At 42.0% G+C, this 20,531-nt stretch overlaps 2 protein-coding genes across 3 annotated transcripts in view; one reads left to right on the forward strand and one right to left on the reverse strand.

Moving 5' to 3' along the window:
* The window catches only part of tbc1d30 (TBC1 domain family, member 30), a 96,357-nt gene that overhangs the window by 41,300 nt on the left and 34,526 nt on the right, over window positions 1–20,531 (reverse strand). Inside the window, exons 16-17 of the transcript XR_006376834.1 lie at window positions 17,783–17,982; window positions 17,539–17,669 (exon numbers count right to left, since the gene is read on the reverse strand). The gene's annotated coding sequence lies outside the window, so the exon portion shown is untranslated. The remainder of the gene's footprint in view (window positions 1–17,538; window positions 17,670–17,782; window positions 17,983–20,531) is intronic.
* prkcq (protein kinase C, theta) overlaps window positions 1–20,531 on the forward strand; it is a 29,674-nt gene that overhangs the window by 5,907 nt on the left and 3,236 nt on the right. The window contains exons 1-15 of one of the 2 annotated variants that reach the window (XM_044186232.1): window positions 4,273–5,029; window positions 5,357–5,723; window positions 11,404–11,603; window positions 12,715–12,775; window positions 14,555–14,735; window positions 14,826–14,857; window positions 14,965–15,050; window positions 15,512–15,641; window positions 16,678–16,787; window positions 17,552–17,681; window positions 17,799–17,968; window positions 18,388–18,561; window positions 18,666–18,757; window positions 19,229–19,291; window positions 19,411–19,549. In XM_044186232.1, the coding sequence (XP_044042167.1) occupies window positions 5,606–5,723; window positions 11,404–11,603; window positions 12,715–12,775; window positions 14,555–14,735; window positions 14,826–14,857; window positions 14,965–15,050; window positions 15,512–15,641; window positions 16,678–16,787; window positions 17,552–17,681; window positions 17,799–17,968; window positions 18,388–18,561; window positions 18,666–18,757; window positions 19,229–19,291; window positions 19,411–19,549 (1,686 nt within the window). In that variant the 5' untranslated portion in view covers window positions 4,273–5,029; window positions 5,357–5,605. Of the gene's footprint in view, window positions 1–4,272; window positions 5,030–5,356; window positions 5,724–11,403; window positions 11,604–12,714; window positions 12,776–14,554; window positions 14,736–14,825; window positions 14,858–14,964; window positions 15,051–15,511; window positions 15,642–16,677; window positions 16,788–17,551; window positions 17,682–17,798; window positions 17,969–18,387; window positions 18,562–18,665; window positions 18,758–19,228; window positions 19,292–19,410; window positions 19,550–20,531 lie in introns of those variants that run through there. The other variant, XM_044186231.1, reaches the window with a different exon arrangement.

A 20,531-nucleotide genomic window follows, 5' to 3' on the forward strand; every position in this document is an offset into this window, starting at 1 on the left:
TGATCAGTGCAGCTTTAAACTACCCAACAGCACAATGACATACTACAGTGTAGATCTAGCACCACTTAGACTACCTACAACATTAAAATACTGCTTAAAACTTAACATACCTACTGTATACTTATATGTACTTTTTGGATAATTAAGTTTATGATACTTCTACCTGTTACAGTAATTCTACTACTCTATGTTAAAGGAACCTATTAAGCTTTTCCTTATTTTCTGTCATATATATAATGTTACATGTCAGATGTTCATATTAAACATGGCCAAAGTTTCAAATAATGAGATAAATGTATATAAAAGTAATCCCTGTGAGCAAAAACCTCAGGCTTCAGACTGCTCTGAACACTAGGTTTCCAACGTTTTTTGCCTGCGTGACGTCAGCCTAACTCGGATGTCATGATGATCGGTCCAGCCATCTGCGCTCATCTGTATTGATGACTTATTTGATTGTATTGTTTGTATGAGAATTCTTTCATCAATAAAGAATATCCATCCATCCATCCATCTTCTTCCGCTTATCCGGGGCCGGGTCGCGGGGGCAGCAGTCTAAGCAGGGACTCCCAGACTTCCTTCGCCCCAGACACTTCCTCCAGCTCCTCCGGGGGGATCCCGAGGCGTTCCCAGGCCAGCCGAGAGACATAGTCCCTCCAGCGCTTCCCCGGGGCCGCCTCCCGGTGGGACATGCCCAGAACACCTCCCGAGGGAGGCGTCCAGGAGGCATCCGGATCAGATGCCCTAGCCACCTCAGCTGGCTCCTCTCGACGTGGAGGAGCAGCGGCTCTACTCCGAGCTCCCCCCGTGTGACTGAGCTCCTCACCCTATCTCTAAGGGAGCGCCCAGCCACTCGGCGGAGGAAGCCCATTTCGGCCGCTTGTATCCGCGATCTTGTCCTTTCGGTCACTACCCAAAGCTCATGACCATAGGTGAGGGCAGGAGCGTAGATTGACCGTAAATCGAGAGCTTTGTCTTTCGACTCAGCTCCTTCTTTACCACAACGGTCCGATACAGCGCCCGCATCACTGCAGACGCTGCACCGATCCGCCTGTCAATCTCACGCTCCATCCGTCCCTCACTCGTGAACAAGACCCCGAGATACTTAAACTCCTCCACTTGGGGCAAGGACTCCCCACCCACGCGAAGAGAGCAAACCACCTTTTCCGGTCAAGAACCATGGCCTCAGATTTGGAAGAGCTGATTCTCATCCCAGCTGCTTCACACTCGGCTGCAAACCGTCCCAGTGCATGCTGCAGGTCCTGGTTTGAAGAAGCCATCAGAACGACATCATCTGCAAACAGCAGAGATGAGATCCTGTGGTTCCCAAACCGGACACCCTCCGGCCCCTGACTGCGCCTAGAAATTCTGTCCATATAAATTATGAACAGAACCGGTGACAAAGGGCAGCCCTGGCGGAGTCCAACATGCACCGGGAACAGGTCTGACTTACTGCCGGCAATGCGAACACAGCTCCTGCTCGGTTATACAGGGACCGGACAGCCCTTAGCAAAGGGCCCCGGACCCCATACTCCCAGAGCACTCCCCACAAAGCGCCCGGGGCACACGGTCGAATGCCTTCTCCAGATCCACAAAGCACATGTGGACTGGTTGGGCAAACTCCCATGAACCCTCGAGCACCCGATGGAGAGTATAGAGCTGGTCCAGTGTTCCACGACCGGGACGAAAACCACTCTGCTCCTCCTGAATCCGAGGTTCGACTATCGGACGAATTCTCCTCTCCAGTACCCTGGAATAGACCTTACTGGGGAGGCTGAGAAGTGTGATCCTCTGTGATTGGAACACACCCTCCGGTCCCCCTTCTTATACAGAGGGACCACCACCCCGGTCTGCCAGTCCAGAGGCACTGTCCCAGACCGCCGCGCGATGTTGCAGAGACGTGTCAGCCAAGACAGTCCCACAACATCCAGAGACTTAAGATACTCAGGACGGATCTCATCCACCCCGAAGCCTTGCCACCAAGGAGCTTGCCAACAACCTCAGTGACTTCGGCCAGGGTGATGGATGAGTCCGCCTCCGGTCCCCAGCCTCCGCTTCCTCTTCGGAAGACGTGACAGCGGGATTGAGGAGATCCTCAAAGTATTCCTTCCACCGTCCGACAACATCCCCAGTCGAGGTCAACAGCTCTCCACCCGCACCGTACAAGGTGTTGGTGAAGCACTGCTTCCCCTCCTGAGCCGTCGGACGGTTTGCCAGAATTTCTTTGAGGCCGACCGATAGTCCTCCTCCATGGCCTCCGAACCTCTCCCAGTCCTGAGTTTTTGCCTCTGTGACCGCCACGGGCTGCAGCACGCTTAGCCTGCCGGTACCTGTCAGCTGCCTCGGGAGTCCCACGAGCCAACAAGGCCCGATAGGACTCCTTCTTCAGCCTGACGGCATCCCTTACTTCCGCGCCCACCACCGTGTTCGGGGATTGCCGCGCGACAGGCACCAGAAACCTTGCGACCACAGCTACGAGCCGCGCGATCGACAATGGAGGTGGAAAACATGGTCCACTCGGACTCAATGTCCCCAACCTCCCCTGGGATCTGGGAGAAGCTCTCCCGGAGGTGTGAGTTGTAGACCCTGCTGACAGAGGGCTCCACCAGACGTTCCCAGCAGACCCTCACGATACGCTTGGGCCTGCCAAGTCTGTCCGGCTTCCTCCCCGCCAGCGGATCCAACTCACCACCAGGTGGTGATCGGTTGACAGCTCCGCCCCTCTCTTCACCCGAGTGTCCAAGACACGCGGCCGGAGGTCAGATGATACGACAACAAAGTCGATCATCGACCTCCGCCTAGGTGTCCTGGTGCCACGTGCACTGATGGACACCCTTGTGCTTGAACATGGTGTTAGTTATGGACAAACTGTAACTAGCACAGAAGTCCAACAACTGAACACCGCTCGGGTTCAGATCAGGGGCCGTTCCTTCCGATTACCCTCTCCAGGTGTCACTGTCATTGCCCACGTGGGCGTTGAAGTCCCCAGTAGAACAACGGAGTCCCGGGTGGTGCACTGTCTAGTACCCCTCCCAGGGACTCCAAGAAGGCCTGGTACTCTGCACTGCTGTTCGGTCCGTAGGCCGCCACAACAGTGAGAGACCTGTCCCCACCCGGAGGCGGAGGGACGCGCGACCCTCTCGTTCACTGGGGTAAACTCCAACACGTGACGGCTGAGCTGTGGGGCTATGAGCAGGCCCACACCAGCCCGCCGCCTCTCCCGCCCGGCAACGCCAGAGAAATGGAGCGTCCAGCCCCTCTCGAGGAGACGGGTTCCAGAGCCCAGGCTGTGCGTGGAGGCGAGGCCGACTATATCTAGCCGGTAACGCTCAACCTCCCGCACAAGCTCAGGCTCCTTCCCCCAGCGAAGTGACATTCCATGTCCCTAGAGCCAGTTTCTGTGTCCGGAGATCTGGTCGCGAAGCCCCTGCCTTCGACTGCCGCCCAGATCTCTCTGCACCGGCCCCTTACGGATCCTCCTGCGGGTGGTGGGTCCACGGGAGGACGGCCCCACGTCGCTCCTTCGGGCCAATAAAGAATAAACAATTTTTTTTAAAAAGGTAATCTGTGCTCATTATCTGCTCCAGGCACTGGTCGCCCACGAAGTACAAGGATGGGATGCGGCCATCCACCCGCTCGTTCAGTCTATGTTGTTCGACTGCTCTGCTCATAGCGCTAAAATGAAGTGTGGAGACTACTTTGCTCAGGACTCCTTTTCAAGTTTTTGGAGGTTGTTCAGTATGTCTCGCAGAAAGTGCTTTATTGGTTGTGAAGGAAAGTTAGTTTCTTGATGGACAGATTCCTTCAGTTGTTGCTAAAGTAACTGCTAACTATTGCTGACTGTAGCTATCGTTAGCTCTGTTAGCAGTGCAGCTAGCGCTATTAGCTAGCTGACTATGCCTGGACTGGGAGCTCAGAGCCCGGGCCTGAAAACCTCCTCCTCCCGGTGGTCCAAAGCTCGTGCTAGCGGTGTAGACAACACTCCTGCCTGATCCGGGCAGAGTCAGCTAAGCTAAAAGGACCACTGGCTGCACGGCTAACTGAGCTAACGGCAGCTAACGTTACAGTTAGCAGCAGTTAGCGGCTACTTTAAAGCTATATCTCCATCAGTTAACTCCGTAAATCACAGAGAGTTGAGGCAGAGCAGCTGAAAGACATCAGTGAATAAAGTTATAAAAGTTGTGTGTTTTTGTACAGTAAGCAGAAACACTCCACTTTGATGGTGTCTATCGTTTTTCCAACCTAATTCTCATTTGTGGTCTGATAAACAGTAAATTCATCAAGTTGGCCAAAAGTGGGCTTTTAGGGAGGGGGAGCTAGGAGATAGGAGCTAAAATGGCTCGTTTCAGACAGGATGAACTGAGGGTCTGCATAAAAGGCCAGAATAAGATAAATAAGGATTTTTTTGAACTGTGAATAATGCAGAGCTACTCTAGTGGAATCCCAGAATAAAAATATAAAGCTTGAAATGAGCATAATAGGTCCCCTTTAAGATGTTTAATGTTGGCACAAAATATTGGCAAAATATAAATATTTCATCCACCTACTGTTCTATGTTTTTATGTCTATCTATTCACATGACACCACTGAGTCAGGGTCAGCGAGGTTTACAGTATAGAAGGTGACTTGTGCCAGCTTCTGACGATGACAACAAGTGCTGCAGACTCAGGCACATGCAGTCGTATATTCCTGATCTGCGTTTAGTATTTCAGCTCTATTAATAGTCATCTCCCAGTCTCCTCTCCACCACTGGGACTGACACACACACACACACACAAATGCACGAAAAGACACACAGCTCTCCGGCAGGCCTCAAATATCACATCGACCGTCACATAGTCGAAGATTGGGCCATCAAAACAGCTGCAGTAGAGGCAGCACAAGTGGTTACTGTATTTATTTTTGCGGTTGATCAAACAAAGCAAAGTTGGAGAGATTTCTTGAGAGATTATTGTATTTTATATATTTTTTTTTTTTTAAGGTGCTCAAAGGCTCTGCCAAGTGTGGCAGCTGGTGTTTACAAGTCCTGAAGGTATGGGTGGGTGGTTTTATTTTAGTTGCATTCAGGTTAGAGAGGGCTGGTTTGTTATCTTGCTTTGGGTTTAAACAACTTAGGTGTAAACAACTGTTTCCTGTCCCGACGTAATAGATACTTTTGATGAGATTTTTTGTACAGGGGTCTCCATGTGGGGAGATGTTGTCGACTTAGTTTAAAACCCTGCTTCGACAGCCAGCTGAAGCAGACAAAGTTTTGAATTTGCAGGGAAACTCGATCACAGTCAGCCAGCTCTTGTGGTTACGGTGTCACAGGTGATGATATATCTCTTTCTTTCTCTCTCTCTGTCTCCTCCTCTCTCAGGTTGTTTAAAGTGTTAAGGGTGGAAAACAGCAAACCTCCTTCCTCCTCTGCCTCCTCTTCCCCTGCCAGCCTCTTTTTCCTCTGGAGGAAAAGGGCCAGTCGGCGTGTGCTGCGGTGAAGGAAAGGTGGTTGACAGCGACACCAAAACCGTATCTCTTGAAACTGCTTTGCAAAGAAGGCATCATCGCAAGGTTTCCTGGAGGTTGTTTGGATATTTGCGCGGCAGTCAGAGAGTAAAAACCTGCAGCCATGTCGCCTTTCCTGCGAATTGGGTTCTCTAACTTTGAGATTGATCCCGGTCTGGCCTACCATGAAGAGGTGCTGAACCCGTACTGCGCTGTTTACATGAAGGAGGCCATCGACACAGGTTAGTGACTGCTTGGGTTTATTTCTGTGTGTGAAATATATACACAGAGAGAGACAGGTGTAAACAAGAAAAGGCTAGTTAGATTATTGTTTTTTGTGATTTAGTCTATGAAAAATGCTCATCACAGTTTCCCAGAGCCCAAGATATCATCTTCAATTGTCCAAAACCCAAAGATATTCAGTTTACAATGACATAAAACAAAAAAAGCAAATCCTCACATTTGTGAAGCTGGAACCAGAGGATGTTTGATGTTTTTGGTTGACAACAGACATGAACGATTAATCAGTTATCAGAATTGTTGGCAACTAATTATCTGTGTATTGACTAATCGATTAATTAACTAATTGTTAAAGCACTACTTGTGATGTCACCTGAGTTAGACCAACATCTCAGCATTTGTTGACCTTTTGTTCAAAATCAGTTGTGGTCTAGGCAAAATTATTGTTAGGAAGGGAGTGAGTAACAACAGTGGAATAAATATAGAAATGTAGACATAGTATCTTTATTTTTAGACTATGTTTGACAGTAGATTACAGTGCAAAATGCCAATGACAAAAGTAAAGTATAACAGGAGTCTTGAAGATTATCTTTAAATATTTTCTTAGAGAATCAGCTATTTTCACTCAGTTTAAAAAACTTACAGAACTATATGACTTGGCCGTCATATAGTAACTGTAGCTTATAAGGCAACTAAGGCTAAGTATATATACTGTAACACTGTCAGGAGATCTGAGGTATAGTATGGCAGGCTCCATATAGTTAGGGATAAAGATAGTACTGTAAATGCGAGTGGGTCAATATATTTTTTAAATATCCTTCATTTTTTAAGATCTTCATTGCGGCTGTAGATTCACGTTCATTGTCACAACTTTGGGAAACTTCCCAGCGTGATAACAGACTCAGAGCAGATATCTTTGTTCTGCATCTGGCTATCTTTAACCACTGGTGAGTATGAGTGCAGGATAGAGCTAAAAACAGACTGACACTGTGAGGAAAGAGGAGGGTTCTGATGTTTCTTTTCCTCTGTAAAACCACAAGACTGGCCCTACGAGGCAACAGAGAGAGGCTGTTTGTATATGTGTGTTTCATTTACACTAACTAACTAACTCTGACTCACTGGGGGGACAATGTCATTTAGTTTCGTTTCACTTTACCTCAGATAAAAATCTTTTTCATGCATGAATGACAGTAACAAGAGGAAGAAAACACTGGACTTATAATAGACAATATTATCATATATTGATACAACTCATGAAATGAGTGCTGATATATGAACACATCCACTATTCATAAACATGACCAATATTTAAGTGAAACATTACAAACAATACTAGATTTTACCTCAGTATCCCCTTAAAAGCATATAACTGTACAGCACAGAAAATAAGCTTAAGAGGTTTCAGTGTTTTTGACAGACACATTGCTCAATGGCACCATGCCACCAGTTTGTGAAATTAAGAGCTGATGATGAGAAAGATAGCCCCTATAAGGCACTCTGGCTCACTGCGGCTGATTTCATCTTCAAATAAAAGAGATGTAAAGCTTCAATAAACAGCTGAGTTGAGTGTGTTCAGGCTCTTTTAGTCTTTTTCTTTGACTCTGCAAAGCACAAGTCTTTTACAGAACTGCAGCAGTAAAGGCCCCATGTCATTTTGTTTTCATGGTTTTATTTTCAAATATAAAGTAAGCGTCGTGATTGGCCACTCACCAGCTCAACTCAATGGAAGCTGAGTTAACTTCCTTCCACCTGTCTGTTTTTGTCTATTCCAGTACAATAAAGATTACAAGGTCTGAAAACAATGATTATTTTCATTTTTGATTAATCTAAAGTTTATTTTTTATTAATACCTTAAATGTTTAGTCTATAAAATAATATAAATATAAAATGCCATTTATACATGTACTGTAGGTATCAAGTAAACATAGTAGTAGTGTTTCACTACAGAGATTTTACAACAAGCCTTAGCTAACGTTTTTGTTAAAGGATGCTTTTTTATACTAAATGTACCACAAGCTTGTTCATAAGCTCTTTCCTTAAAGAATAAGGCTGGCAATATTCTATATTTTTATTATTGTCAACAAGTCCCATGAAAAGACCAAAAAACAATGATGTGTTGTCTGTCACTCAATACTTAATGACTTCCCTACCCAAGCATACTGGTTCCCTCCAAAGATGTAAATGTTTAAAAAGAGCTCACAGATATTTAGTTTCATTTTTATAAAAGGGTAATTTTTTAAACCTGCTGGGCACTGTTAGATTTTAGCAAATGTTATTCAAACAGAAGTAAATAGTGCATTTGTTGGGGACTATTTTCAGTGGCAGATTAATATACATTTGATGCTCTAGTGAGTATTTACAGCAGCAGGACAGTGAAGGTATCCCTGTGGCTGCATGTACAATAACACAACTTGTTCTTTGCAGTTTCCTTTTTTTGTTTTGTTCATATCCCCCCTGTGTTAATGGGAAATCTTGTTTGACAGCTTGTCACTGTAGTCAAACAGTGGGCCATTCTTCGTTAACTTCCACTTTCAGAATCAGATTCAAATGAGGCAAACCTATGGAGTTACTTTTGTGTCTTTTTTATGTAAGAGCAAAACTTTCCACACTGCAATCAAAAAATAAATAAATAAAAAGATTTCAGAGCAAAACTATTGACACTGTAATCAAAAAATGTTTTATTGCAAGTAAAATAAATTTGTGATTAATAATTTATCAATGTGAATCAAAAATGTTTATTTGCAAATCCAAAAGTTTTGTTTACGAATCTAAACGTTTTTCTTGCTGTTGAGCTGAATCTCGTGGGGAGGGATCTACACTGATCTACACTACACTGAAGATGTAAGGCAGCCTGGGCACGTAATGTACCTATGACCAGCGAGTGACTAGCTGTTTGAGCTAAGCTAGCAGCTACAGGCTCACAAAATATGTATTTTTTAACCCATTACAATATCACAGATCATTAAACAAAAGCAATGCATTGCTCAAACATAACATTCTTGCTAATACAGTCGTATTTCAGTCGTAGTCATCTGGACACTGTTTTCAGAATCAAGACGTTTCGGCTCCCATCCGGAAGTCATTCTCAATTGTGAAAAATGGTCTGAGAACTCAAGAGTAGCTTAAATTTCTGAGTTCTCAGATCATTTTTCGCAATTGAGAATGACTTCCGGATGGGAGCCGAAACGTCTTGATTGTGAAAACAGTGTCCAGATGACTACGACTGAAACCTTTTCTACGACTGGCCAATAGAGACGTGTCTTACATCTTTCAGCGTAGGTCCCGCCCAGGAGATTCAGCTCAACAGCAAACTAAATATATTTTACATGCAATAAAACATTTTTTGATTGCAGTGTGGACAGTTTTGCTCTCAAACTGATTCTGTTTGATTGCATAATATAGACACAAAATTAAACCCACACAAACCTGCTTTAGTTAAGGGATTTCATATTTTGTTTAGTGAGGATTTAGGAATCAGGACCAGGTCCAGCTGTGGTGTGTTTATACCTGAGCAGGTTTGAAACTTCTTGTATAAAAGCAAACAACTCAAACTAACTCCAATTTAATGTCTTCATTAAACATGTTTCATAATAAAGCTACAGTGCATAAAAAGGAGGAAAATGTAAACTCCTACAAAGCAGCAGAGGCATGAGAGCACACCTAAGTCTAAACGTCACCTTGGTACTTTTTCCACAGAATAACACAGGAACTGACTGAGTACTGGCTGACACCAAAATATGTCACCTCTCAGTCTGCATAACGCTGCAAGGAAACTGTCTGATGTAGCCTGGGTGTCTGGGGAGAAACAGACATTTTTTCCTCTCTGAGTGCTTTAACCGGCAAAGACGGCAGCTGGCAGAGCCAGTGGACAGATAGGCGATGAGCCAATGACGGAGAAGGCCACAGATCACTTTGGCAGTAAAAAGCTTAGCAGGCTTTATTGTTGAAGCAGCAGGATGGCATGTGGCTGTTATGTAAGTGGATATTTGGGATGTTATTGCAGATAAAAATCAGCAGATGTCAATTATGAAGGCCAGGAGGAGTTTTTTTCTGGCCATGTGATGCGATCAAAAATCTAAAGGTCTGCTGGTCAGGTGGTCAAATGTACAGAAGTTATATCCAACATCCTGCAATGCAAACTAAATGTATTACCCATGACAACAGAGGAGAATAAGACTGTAAAGTTATAAACATCTAAATAACACTTGATAGCCATATTACAATGTAAAGGCTTCAGAGATTTCAGCTTTAAATGACAGCGTGGGACTGTATAAGAGCATCTAATCCCCTGACACACTATACATTCATCCTATTTGCCCAGATTAATTCCTGGTGTCGGTTTTCTCGTCACTGGCAGGGTATACTCTCCATCTCCTTCCGGATGTTATTAATCAAAACTTATGAGTTGTGAATCTTTGTATTCTTAAAAGGATAAGGCCGGTCATTTTCTATACTTTTGTTATTGTCAACAAATCCCATTTGAAGACTAAAACCAACAATGCAAGTCTCTCGAAGCTTTACAACTTTCTTACCCCGTCTGTGATTCAAACGGAAATAAAAAGTGAATTTGTTAGGGGACTATTTTCAGTGGCGGATTAATCCAAATTTGGTGCTCTAGTGAGTATTTGGGGCAGCAGGACGGTGTGTGTGGGATTGAGTCAAAATAAACTAGTTTGTGTGTTCATGATAATGAAGGAACATGTCAGCCAGTGCAACAATGTGGCTCAATGATGTGATGTTAGATCTTTATTTGCAAAGATTTGCAACATGAAACAATGAAAATGGAAAATTCACTCACATTTTTTCCATTATTCATACAGTTCTGCTGATTTGTTGATTTATTTTAAGTTCGGTTCCGATGTCACCATTTTGAGTCTTGTATAAATGTCCATTTTTCTTCCAGTTGTGTTTCTTGTAGTCTCAAGATATGTGTCAGTTTTTCCATTACGAATATTTGTTAAACGATTATTAGCCATTGGTCCTTTGTCGGTGGTCCTACCTTCCCCCAATTCCTTGTAATAGCTTTTTGACTTGCTACTAACAGATCTACATCAAATGATCCACACTCTCTCCAACATTTCTGACGTCTGTGTAACTGCTTACTTTTCACCTTTGATGCAATAAAGAAACAAATATTATTTTTTCCAGGAGATTTCCATGTCCGTGAACTGGTGGCTGTATGGTGTATCTTCCACATGGCCTACCAATAATCATCTGAAATTTCAATATTAAGCTCTTTATTGACGCATTTTTAATAGTTTTTGGATAGCAATGGAGCTCTGTGACACAGAGGAATAAGATACTGTGTATCAGGCTTTGGCTACACAGACAACAATTGTTAGTAGAATCAATTCATTGTTGGTTTTGGTCTTTTAATGGGATTTGTTGTCAATTAGAGGAATATAGAACATATCCAGACTCATTCTATAAGTGTCTGACCAGGGAAAAAAACAGACTCACCAGTGATGGTTGCATCTTGTCACAACTTCTACCCTGTAATAAGAAGACATTTAATTTGCTGATGCACACGCCTTCTAGGTATTGAAGTGAAAGTCAAAGTGAAAATTGCTCAGTGGAACTCTTTTTTCATCTTATTTCTATCTGTTGCTCACAAAAGGTCAAAGTAAAGAGCCATCCAATAAAGAAGTGTCTGTTCTCCTTATTGCTTTTTGTTTTTTACAGAAAAGGGCCAAGTGTACAAGCAGAAGAAGCCCACAATGTACCCGCCGTGGAGAACCACGTTTGATGCCCACGTTCACCGCGGTCGCATCATGCACGTGATGGTGAAGGACCGGACAGCAGAGCTAAAGTCTGAGGCCACGGTGGCTCTGGACTTGCTGGCAACACGATGCAAGAAGGAGAACGGCAAGCTGGAGATCTGGGTTAGTGCAGTGGGTGTGTGTGCCTCTCAGTGTTTGTACTCCCGGGCCAGCTGTTTGGCTATTACAGCAAAATGAAAATGGGCTGACTCCATTTGTGGTGGTAAGCGTCATCACCTGCACTGCCCAGAAAATGAACCAACAGGCTTTTTTCCCGTGAAGACATTTTAACTTGTAATAGCAGGAAAAGCACAGGTGTAATTAATAACACTACTGATGTCTGGGTTTCATCTAAGTGTACTTCCAAGAACTGGAAAACATAACTGGAATGCTGCCATTATTAATGTTATAAGCTACACCTGTGCTTTTCCTGCTATGACAAGTCAAAATATCTGCAGTGAAAAAGGTCTCCACTGTATCTTTGACGACATTGTCTTGGAAGGTCAGACAGGCCATGGCTTTTTTCTTGTATTGTACAACCAGCTTTGTTTGCTCATGAATATGAAATAACTATTTCGTAATCTTGACATAAGACAAGCTGTCTTCTCATCAACAATTGGTTATACTAGAATCTTGTGTGTTATCTAATAATCACAATAAAAGAAACCAGTTATATTGTTACTATGAAATAATTACTTCGTGATCACAAGAAAACAAAGCTTGCCCTGTTGTTATGAGATGACAAAATAATAAGTTCATGATTACAGCCTTATTGTTGGGTGATTACGAGAAATCCACATCTGTTACATCAAGATCAATTAATCTCTAGTCACAAGAAAACAACTCATAAAAGTAATTATCAGACCTTCAAACTCATTGCTTTCAGGGCGAAATTTGCCTTGTGAGCAAGAATTATTCATTCTAGAGCAATAAACCACTTTTCTTTTTTTTTTTTACCTCACAGTAGATTTAATTAAAATGAAAACTGTACATGTATCTTCTCCTTCTATTTTCATCTCAGATTTCAAAATGAAAATGAATGATGATGAATCGAATGTGTGTGTTTGTATGTGCCAGACAGTCTGTCTCCTTGAACCCAAATATAATTACATGCACTGTTTCGCCATTATACGGTTCATGCATCATCATCCTGAATCCACATCCTTCCCTTTTCGTTCTCACGAATTTCTAATATATTGCTTTTGTTTCTTCCTTCTGTTTCTTTTTGTCTCAGCTGGAGCTGAAGCCACTGGGCCGCTTGCGGATGGAGGCCAGGTATTATCTGGAGAAAAGCGGTGAGTGGTTCAAACCTATGTAACTCAACCTTCTTCCACAAAGTTTGTAGCTGAAACTACGACCAAATTAAATCAATAGCCCAAACAAAAACTGTAAAACTGACAGTGAAATTAAGAGATAGTTATCTTTATGATCTGAAGGTTGTAAAGTCTACTCAAATAGGAAATGTTAGTTACTGCTTAGTGCTCTTGGCTGTGGTCTTCCCAGAAATAGCTTGTCTAATACCAAGTCCCTTTTTTAAAAATGTATTCAAAACAAATTAGTGCTGCTGCCAGAAACAAGAAAGTGTACCATTTCCTGGCATTTCAACATGACAATTTAAAAGTTATATTGACAACATTTTTATGTAGACGAATATTAAAAAAATAAAAAAATACATCCACAGAGCTTTTAGTAAGGTGCGGAAAAGTATCGCTTTTCACTATCACTAAAATATATTGTATATTATGATTGTGAATTAATTATTAAAATTTGACGGGACCAAAATTACTATTTTGTTTATCTCTGTGTGAGATGACAATTTGTGGTTTTAGTGGGGGGTTTGTGTTAGAACTGAATGTTGTCATCACAGCAAAGTTGCCAGGTTTGGTATCTTTGTGTCAAATTGACCTTTTTTTTTACATTTCTGTTCATGTATGGGTTTAACAAACAATATAAATTGCGTAAATAAGGAAACTATGCAGGTGCTGGTTTCCTCCTGCAGCCAGTCTTTACGCTAAGCTAGGCTAAACATGTCCTAACTCCAGCTCTGTACTGTAATGCACAGGCATGAGATTATCCATCTTCATATAACCCAAAATGTAATAATAACCCAAAAGTATTTTATAGTTGAGGTGCTCTGCCTCCGCTGAAATAAAAAACCCCTCCACTAATGTCAGAAGACATTATTATTACATCACACTGCAAAAGCCACATAGTTAATGAGTGAGGCGACTGTTTGAACAGTCATCTAGTAACTACATTGATGAGGAAATGAGATGCATCAGAATCTGCTTGATTAAGCTCAGCAGGTGATTGATCAATTACATAGTACGTTCACTTGGCAGTAATCAATTAAAGCAGCACTGTACCAGAAAACTCATACAAGAGTCAGAGGTTCTACGACATCTATACAAAATGACAGAATCTAGAAAAAAATCAATAAGAATCAGAATTAGCTTTATTGGCCAAGTATGTTTCCTCCTTCATAGGAATTTTTAGTGTCTCTCAAGGTGCTTACACACAGTTCCAAGAACAATGTTCAGAAAGACAGACATAACAAGGATAACAAATCAGAACAAAGATAACAAACATATACAGTACCTATTATGTACATAAGGCTGTCTAAACTATCTTACCACCTCCGATAATCAATTTCCTAGGGTAACCCCTGAATTAAATGCAGATTTTACCAATTTGTCAATCAACTAAAACTTACAATCCATTTTTAGAGCTGCTTTTTAATCACACCTATCAATTTACTAGGGACGCGTAAATGATTTGTGTTTTAAAGTCTTCATCTTTTCACAATACACTAGGCAAAGCTTCTATGTTAAACTGCAAAAATTTTAAGCCTAGATCACAAAGTGGTGCTGCAACAGAGAAGACTGACTCATCCATATGAGACAGTAGACTAACAAAAAAAAACCACTTCTTGATCCGCAAAAGGTGAGAAATCGAAATCTAGGTGTGAAATTTTCTTGACAGTATGCAATCACTCTGACCAGAGAAACCTTAGCTCAACATGTCTTTTGCATCCATTTTCTTCTTTAAATAAAAGGTTGTATGATGTGTTTCAGATGCGGCAGGTCAGACTGAGGGAGACCCCGAGTCCGAACTAGAGAGAGAGGGTCTGTTCGCCCTCCATCAGCGGCGAGGTGCCATCAAACAGGCTAAAGTTCATGTTGTCAAATGTCATGAGTTCAGCGCCACGTTCTTCCCTCAACCGACCTTCTGCTCCGTTTGCAAAGAGTTTGTCTGGTACGCGTCAAACTCAGATACCACAGATCACCAAATTATAATTTTCTTCATTATCATATTAGTCATTTCACCTGTTTTTATCCACCACAGGGGTCTTAACAAGCAGGGTTACCAATGCAGAGGTTAGTGTCACGTTATTTTCCACTTACATTCTGGATGGCCAAGTTTGAATGATGCTTTCTTACCTCTTTCCCATGTGTCTTAACTCTGTCATCTTTGTGTCTTTTAGAGTGTAATGCAGCTATTCACAAAAAATGCATAGACAAAGTAATCGCCAAATGCACTGGTTCAGCCATTAACAGTAAAGAAACAATGGTAAGTATCTGCATCACACTGATTTTCAGACTTTACAAACACTCATTGTTTTAAATAAATGCCCTATGACAGTGTCATCTTTTCCGAGTTAAATCCGGAGGTTTCTGATAAAGCGTGTGTAAGAGATTTGTAAACTTGTGGTTATAATGCTTACTAAGCAGTCACCTCATACAGAGGTATAATTACACCAGACATTTTTGTCTCATATGCGCTTTTATCTTCTTGCGCACGTTTCACTTCCTCCTCAGCCACATGCATGAAACCAAAAGAGAGGGCAAAACCTCATGTTGTAATACACGGTATAAAAGGACAGACCTGCCACCCATTGTTTGGATACAGGAAGTGTTACTACCGCTGCTTTAGGCTTTGTTTACTTCTGTCCCAAGGTCTGGCAGACCTGTTTGCAAGGCTAAACATGTACTAGGGCCTCCATGATAAGCTGTATGATGTATGTGCTGCAGATCCACAAGGAGCGCTTCAAGATCGACATGCCCCACAGGTTTAAAGTCTACAACTACAAAAGTCCCACTTTCTGTGAACACTGTGGTACTCTGCTGTGGGGCCTCGCCAAGCAGGGGCTCAAATGTGAGGGTGAGAGGCGGGAGTTTTATGATTTCTGTGGTTTTGTGTGTCTTGTTGTGTTGAGAAACTGGACTTATGTCTTGTAGGGTTAGGGTTCCACCTTGTAAACACAACTGATATTACTAATTGAACACAGCGAGCCTAAAAGAAACTTTTGCCCCTTTGCCATGAAGGAGAAATTCACTAATGTTGTTTCTGGATTTGGCTTTCTATAAGACAGTACAGCTCAGGTTACACACTAATAATCTGACTGTGGTAGTGTAAAGACATTGAATAAAAACAGCCACAAACAAATAGCATAATAACATATTTGTAATCTAACGTTGCTGTCCTGTGAAATACAAAACAGCAACTTTTCATGAGACAAACAACCCATTTTTCAGCTTTGGAGGAACATGTGCTAGAACAATGTGCTAGACAAGGCAGAGGACATGCAGATGTCAGTGGATTGTCAAATTGGTTTATGAAATATAAGTGCTAGGAATGTTTTTTGGGCCCGTAAAGGAACATTTAATCCTTCAGTTTATCCAAGAACTTAAAAATCACTAAATTTAGAAATCACTGGACAGCAACAATAATTTAGTCCACAATATGACATGATATATTACCAACAGCTAGCACAACAGCAGATATTTCAACATTTCCCATCAGGAATATGCAGAAACACACTGCAGCTGCCACAACAGCTGGAAGATGCAGTGTTCCGTGTGAAATTAAGCAGATTTCCAATACAAGTCAAAATGCTGATGCAGTCAATGTGTACAAGGCGTTAGCATTTGGGTACAGTAAAAATCTCTCAAACAGAATTTGTAACAGAAAAAGTAATTCTCTCAGTAAACAAATGAAGCAATTCATTGGCCCAACTAAAAGAATAATATTCTTTATCTAGCATACACAGCGTAACATCCCCTTTTCAAAGTATTGTTGCATCAAACGTGTGAAAATAGGACAATGTGACAAGTCCTTTATAGATACAAAATTGTGTTCTCAAATGGCATATTTTTATTACGTGGCAAACTGTGGTAATGCTGTGTTTTCTGTGCAGAGTGTAGCATGAACGTCCATCATAAATGCCAGAAGAAAGTAGCCAACCTCTGTGGGGTCAACCAAAAACTGATGGCCGAAGCTCTGGCCATCATTGAGAGTAAACAGCAGGTCAGACAAACACATTTTCTGTTCTTTCAAAATGTTTAAATATGTACTTTTTTTTTTTTTTTTAGGAATTGCTATTGAGAAAAGTGCTTTCACCTTAATATGGTGCAGTATTTCCCCATTAACTCCCACCTCAGTGAACCTGCCCTGATGCTGCTAAGACAGCTAAAATAATTGTATTAGTATGTACTGGAGCATGGTGTGTACTGGCCCATACACAAAACGTTTAAGAGAGTTTTAAGGTGTGTTGTTAAAAAGGGGGTATTGGAAATTTTTATAAGTTGCCATAGATAACTTCTGCGTGCGCACCGCCAAGCCTAGCAGAGAGGAAGGAACCAAAACACATAGAACCCGGATGACCCTTGTTTGTACAGAGTCGCTGTGATTGGCTAGTTACGTGCTAGGTAACCTCAATTGGTTGTTTGATTCAGAACGGGTCCAGTTTTTAAAAAAACCTAAATATAAAGGGGCGTGCGCTCACACACATTTTTTTTTAAGGAACCCTTCAATTAAATATTGTTAGTAACATGCAATGGTCAAAATTAGTTATTTCAACCAAAATTATAATGAAATAATTTTGCTTACTGCAGCTTTAAGGTCTTCTGATTCCTGGTGTTGGATTTTAAGTATCTCAAGATGGTGCAAATGCTGTTTTCAAAGGCTTTTCCATCGGAATACTTTTTTTTTTTTTACATGGTCAACAAAATAAATGTTGTATCAAACCCCCAAAACCTCACTCTGATGCTGGTCCTACCTTTTGCCTTTAGGCCAGAAGCACCAAAGAAACTGAAATTATTGGTCGAGAAGGTCCAGTAGGTGTTGGGCAGCCAGGAATGGTCCGTGCTCCGTCTGGGTTAGTAACTGGTGTACCAGCAACAGCTACACCTGCAAACAAAGGTACACAACCTCTAAAATCTTCTTTCTCATCAAGCTTGTCATTTCTTCTTGATAGTTTTTTTTTAATATCATGTGTTTGTTTCCCATTCCTGCTTCCTGACCTGCTTCTTCCTGCAGAGTTGCAGGGTATTTCGTGGGACGGACCAACTGACATCAGCAGGTCGATCGCTGAGGTGCTGACAGACGAAGAGCCTCTGTACGCTGTTCCTAGGAAGGATCACCAACCCAGATTCACCGTTGATGACTTCATCCTGCACAAGATGCTTGGGAAAGGCAGCTTTGGCAAGGTACAGGAGATGATCTGATTCAAAGAAGAAAAGAAAAGCACAGAACAGGATTTACATCAGAACTGAGCAAACAGCACATGCTGAACAAAAAGTACATTACTTTTGTTTTAGTTATTAGAAATAACTTAGAACACCTTCAGGGGAAACATTTTTCCATTAGTTTGTCATCAGTGATATTCTAGTCATTCTCAACAACATAAAGCTTTCACACAGCACACTGAGAGTCTTGTGGTCAGACTTGTTTGTGTAGCCAGTTTCCACAGAAAAAAAACCCACAGATTTCTTGTTGCTTTGATGTTGGCAGCATAGTTTTTGCGTCAGTATGAGAAAGGGGGGCGTTAGAAATGGGGGACAACAGGTAAGGAAAATATGAAGTGTCCAACCACAGCAGTTTCTAGATGTTCTTGCTGTGTTTCCAGGTATTTTTAGCTGAGCTGAAAAAAAGTGGGCAGTTTTTCGCAGTGAAGGCCCTGAAAAAGGATGTGGTGCTGATGGACGATGACGTTGAGTGCACCATGGTGGAGAGGAGCGTCCTCTCTTTGGCCTGGGAAAACCCTTTCCTCACGCACCTTTACTGCACTTTCCAGACCAAGGTAATAACCATGCATGCTTGGATGCTCAGAACTCCTGTGTAGACATTCACTTCAACCCTTCTCAGCAAACTACAGCCCTGACCTCTTTGGATTTTTGTGTCTAGGAGAACCTGTTCTTCGTGATGGAGTATCTGAATGGTGGGGATCTCATGTTCCACATCCAAAACTGCCACAAGTTTGACTTGCACAGAGCCACGTATGTATCCCGACAAAGGGAACAACATCCAATATGCTGAATAGGTGCCTGTTAAGATGCACAACTGTAACTTTGTATTGTTTAGGTGGGATGAATCATTTTCCCCATGCACGGTTGTTGGGAAGTAAATATCTTTGTCAACTTGTTGCGAAACTTGTTGCTTTGTTGTTCCGTTTCAAATTCAGATACAAATACAGAAAATAAGGTCACTTTTGAAAAACCATCTATAATGTTTAACAGACAATTACAGAAGTTTATAATGCAGTAAAGTTAAAGTACAGCTTGTGTTTAAGCGCACTTGTCTCCTATGACAACTGTCCTAAATCTGGTCATTCCGTCTCTTTCACTTTCCTTGTACTTCTTGACCGGAGACAGTTGGTAGTGATGCAAATTAAACAATCAGGAGGAAAGACAAAAGTAACACACCCCATGTTTGTATATTCTCTCCCTCTGATTTGTGTCGTCCTGCAGCTTCTATGCAGCTGAGATCATCTGTGGGCTTCAGTTCCTGCACTCTAAAGGAATCATTTACAGGTAAAGTATAAGCCAGAAACATAACTTAAACTGCTGATAAACAACACACAAGAGGCCAAACTGAGAACTGTTTTCTGTATTTGTGTATGTCTTGCTTATATCCTCCTGTTCCTCTGTAGGGATCTGAAGCTGGATAATGTGCTGTTGGACTCTGAGGGTCATATAAAGATAGCAGACTTTGGCATGTGTAAGGAGAACATGCAGGACGACTCGCGGACGTGCACCTTCTGTGGGACACCCGACTACATCGCTCCTGAGGTGACCACAAACACCATGTTATAATGAAAATGCACCTTTATATTTATACAAGACTATAGATTAATGGGCAACACTGAATCACACATGGTAGAGAAATGCATGGGCTGCAACTTCCATGCAAGTTGCACTTCTGGCCACACCCCAATTAGTGATGTCATAGCAGGTGTTTGACAGGTGATGGAAAACACCAGTTAAAAACAGACAGGTTTGACCTCTTTATCTCCGGTAGGACGCCATTGTCCACTAGTTTGCCCTCTCTCCATTTCTCTTTAAACATGCAGACAGCTGGCCCCTCCATGGCACATGGTTGGCCACTCATGTGGGGAAGTTAAGCAATTTTTTGTAACTTCCTATACAAACAGCAAAATAACATTAGTTTTTGATATGTTAGAACCATCACATACAGCTTTAACCCTCATTATACCAACATATTTAACATATAAGGGCTACCGAACTGGGTCCCTGGGGACCCCAAGAAGAAACTACTGTAAGAAACAACCATCATAGCAAAATGTTAACTAATAATGTTTCGAGAAGAAATAAATTATGAAATTAATGTAATCTGGAAAAAAACAGATTATTATTACTTTAGGAAAGTTACAGTTCATTTGCCTAATGTGTAAATGTGCAAATTGCAGCTTTTATCCCAAGTAAAATCCACATTAGTACTATAAGAAAAGCTTATTTACTATCCTTTGATTCTGGTATAATTTAGTTTTCAGTAATTTCAAGTTTGACCAACAGTATACCTCTGGGGTCTGCGGATACCCCAGTCGGTAGGATTAAGGTTAAATAATTGAAAATGTATGTACCAAGACACTCTGTAGTTTATTATCTTTTACCATGTTTGCATGTTATGTTAGCATTAATCTCAATCTGCAGCTGGGAATTCAGTCCTCAGTTTCAGAGGTAGTGTTCATGCCAATCAATGAAATAGAAGTAGAGATATTTCTCTTTGATCCAAAGGGTTGAACCAACAGAC

The sequence above is a fragment of the Siniperca chuatsi genome, linkage group LG23 (genome assembly GCF_020085105.1).
Source record: "Siniperca chuatsi isolate FFG_IHB_CAS linkage group LG23, ASM2008510v1, whole genome shotgun sequence".
NCBI classification, from domain to species: Eukaryota; Metazoa; Chordata; class Actinopteri; order Centrarchiformes; family Sinipercidae; genus Siniperca; species Siniperca chuatsi.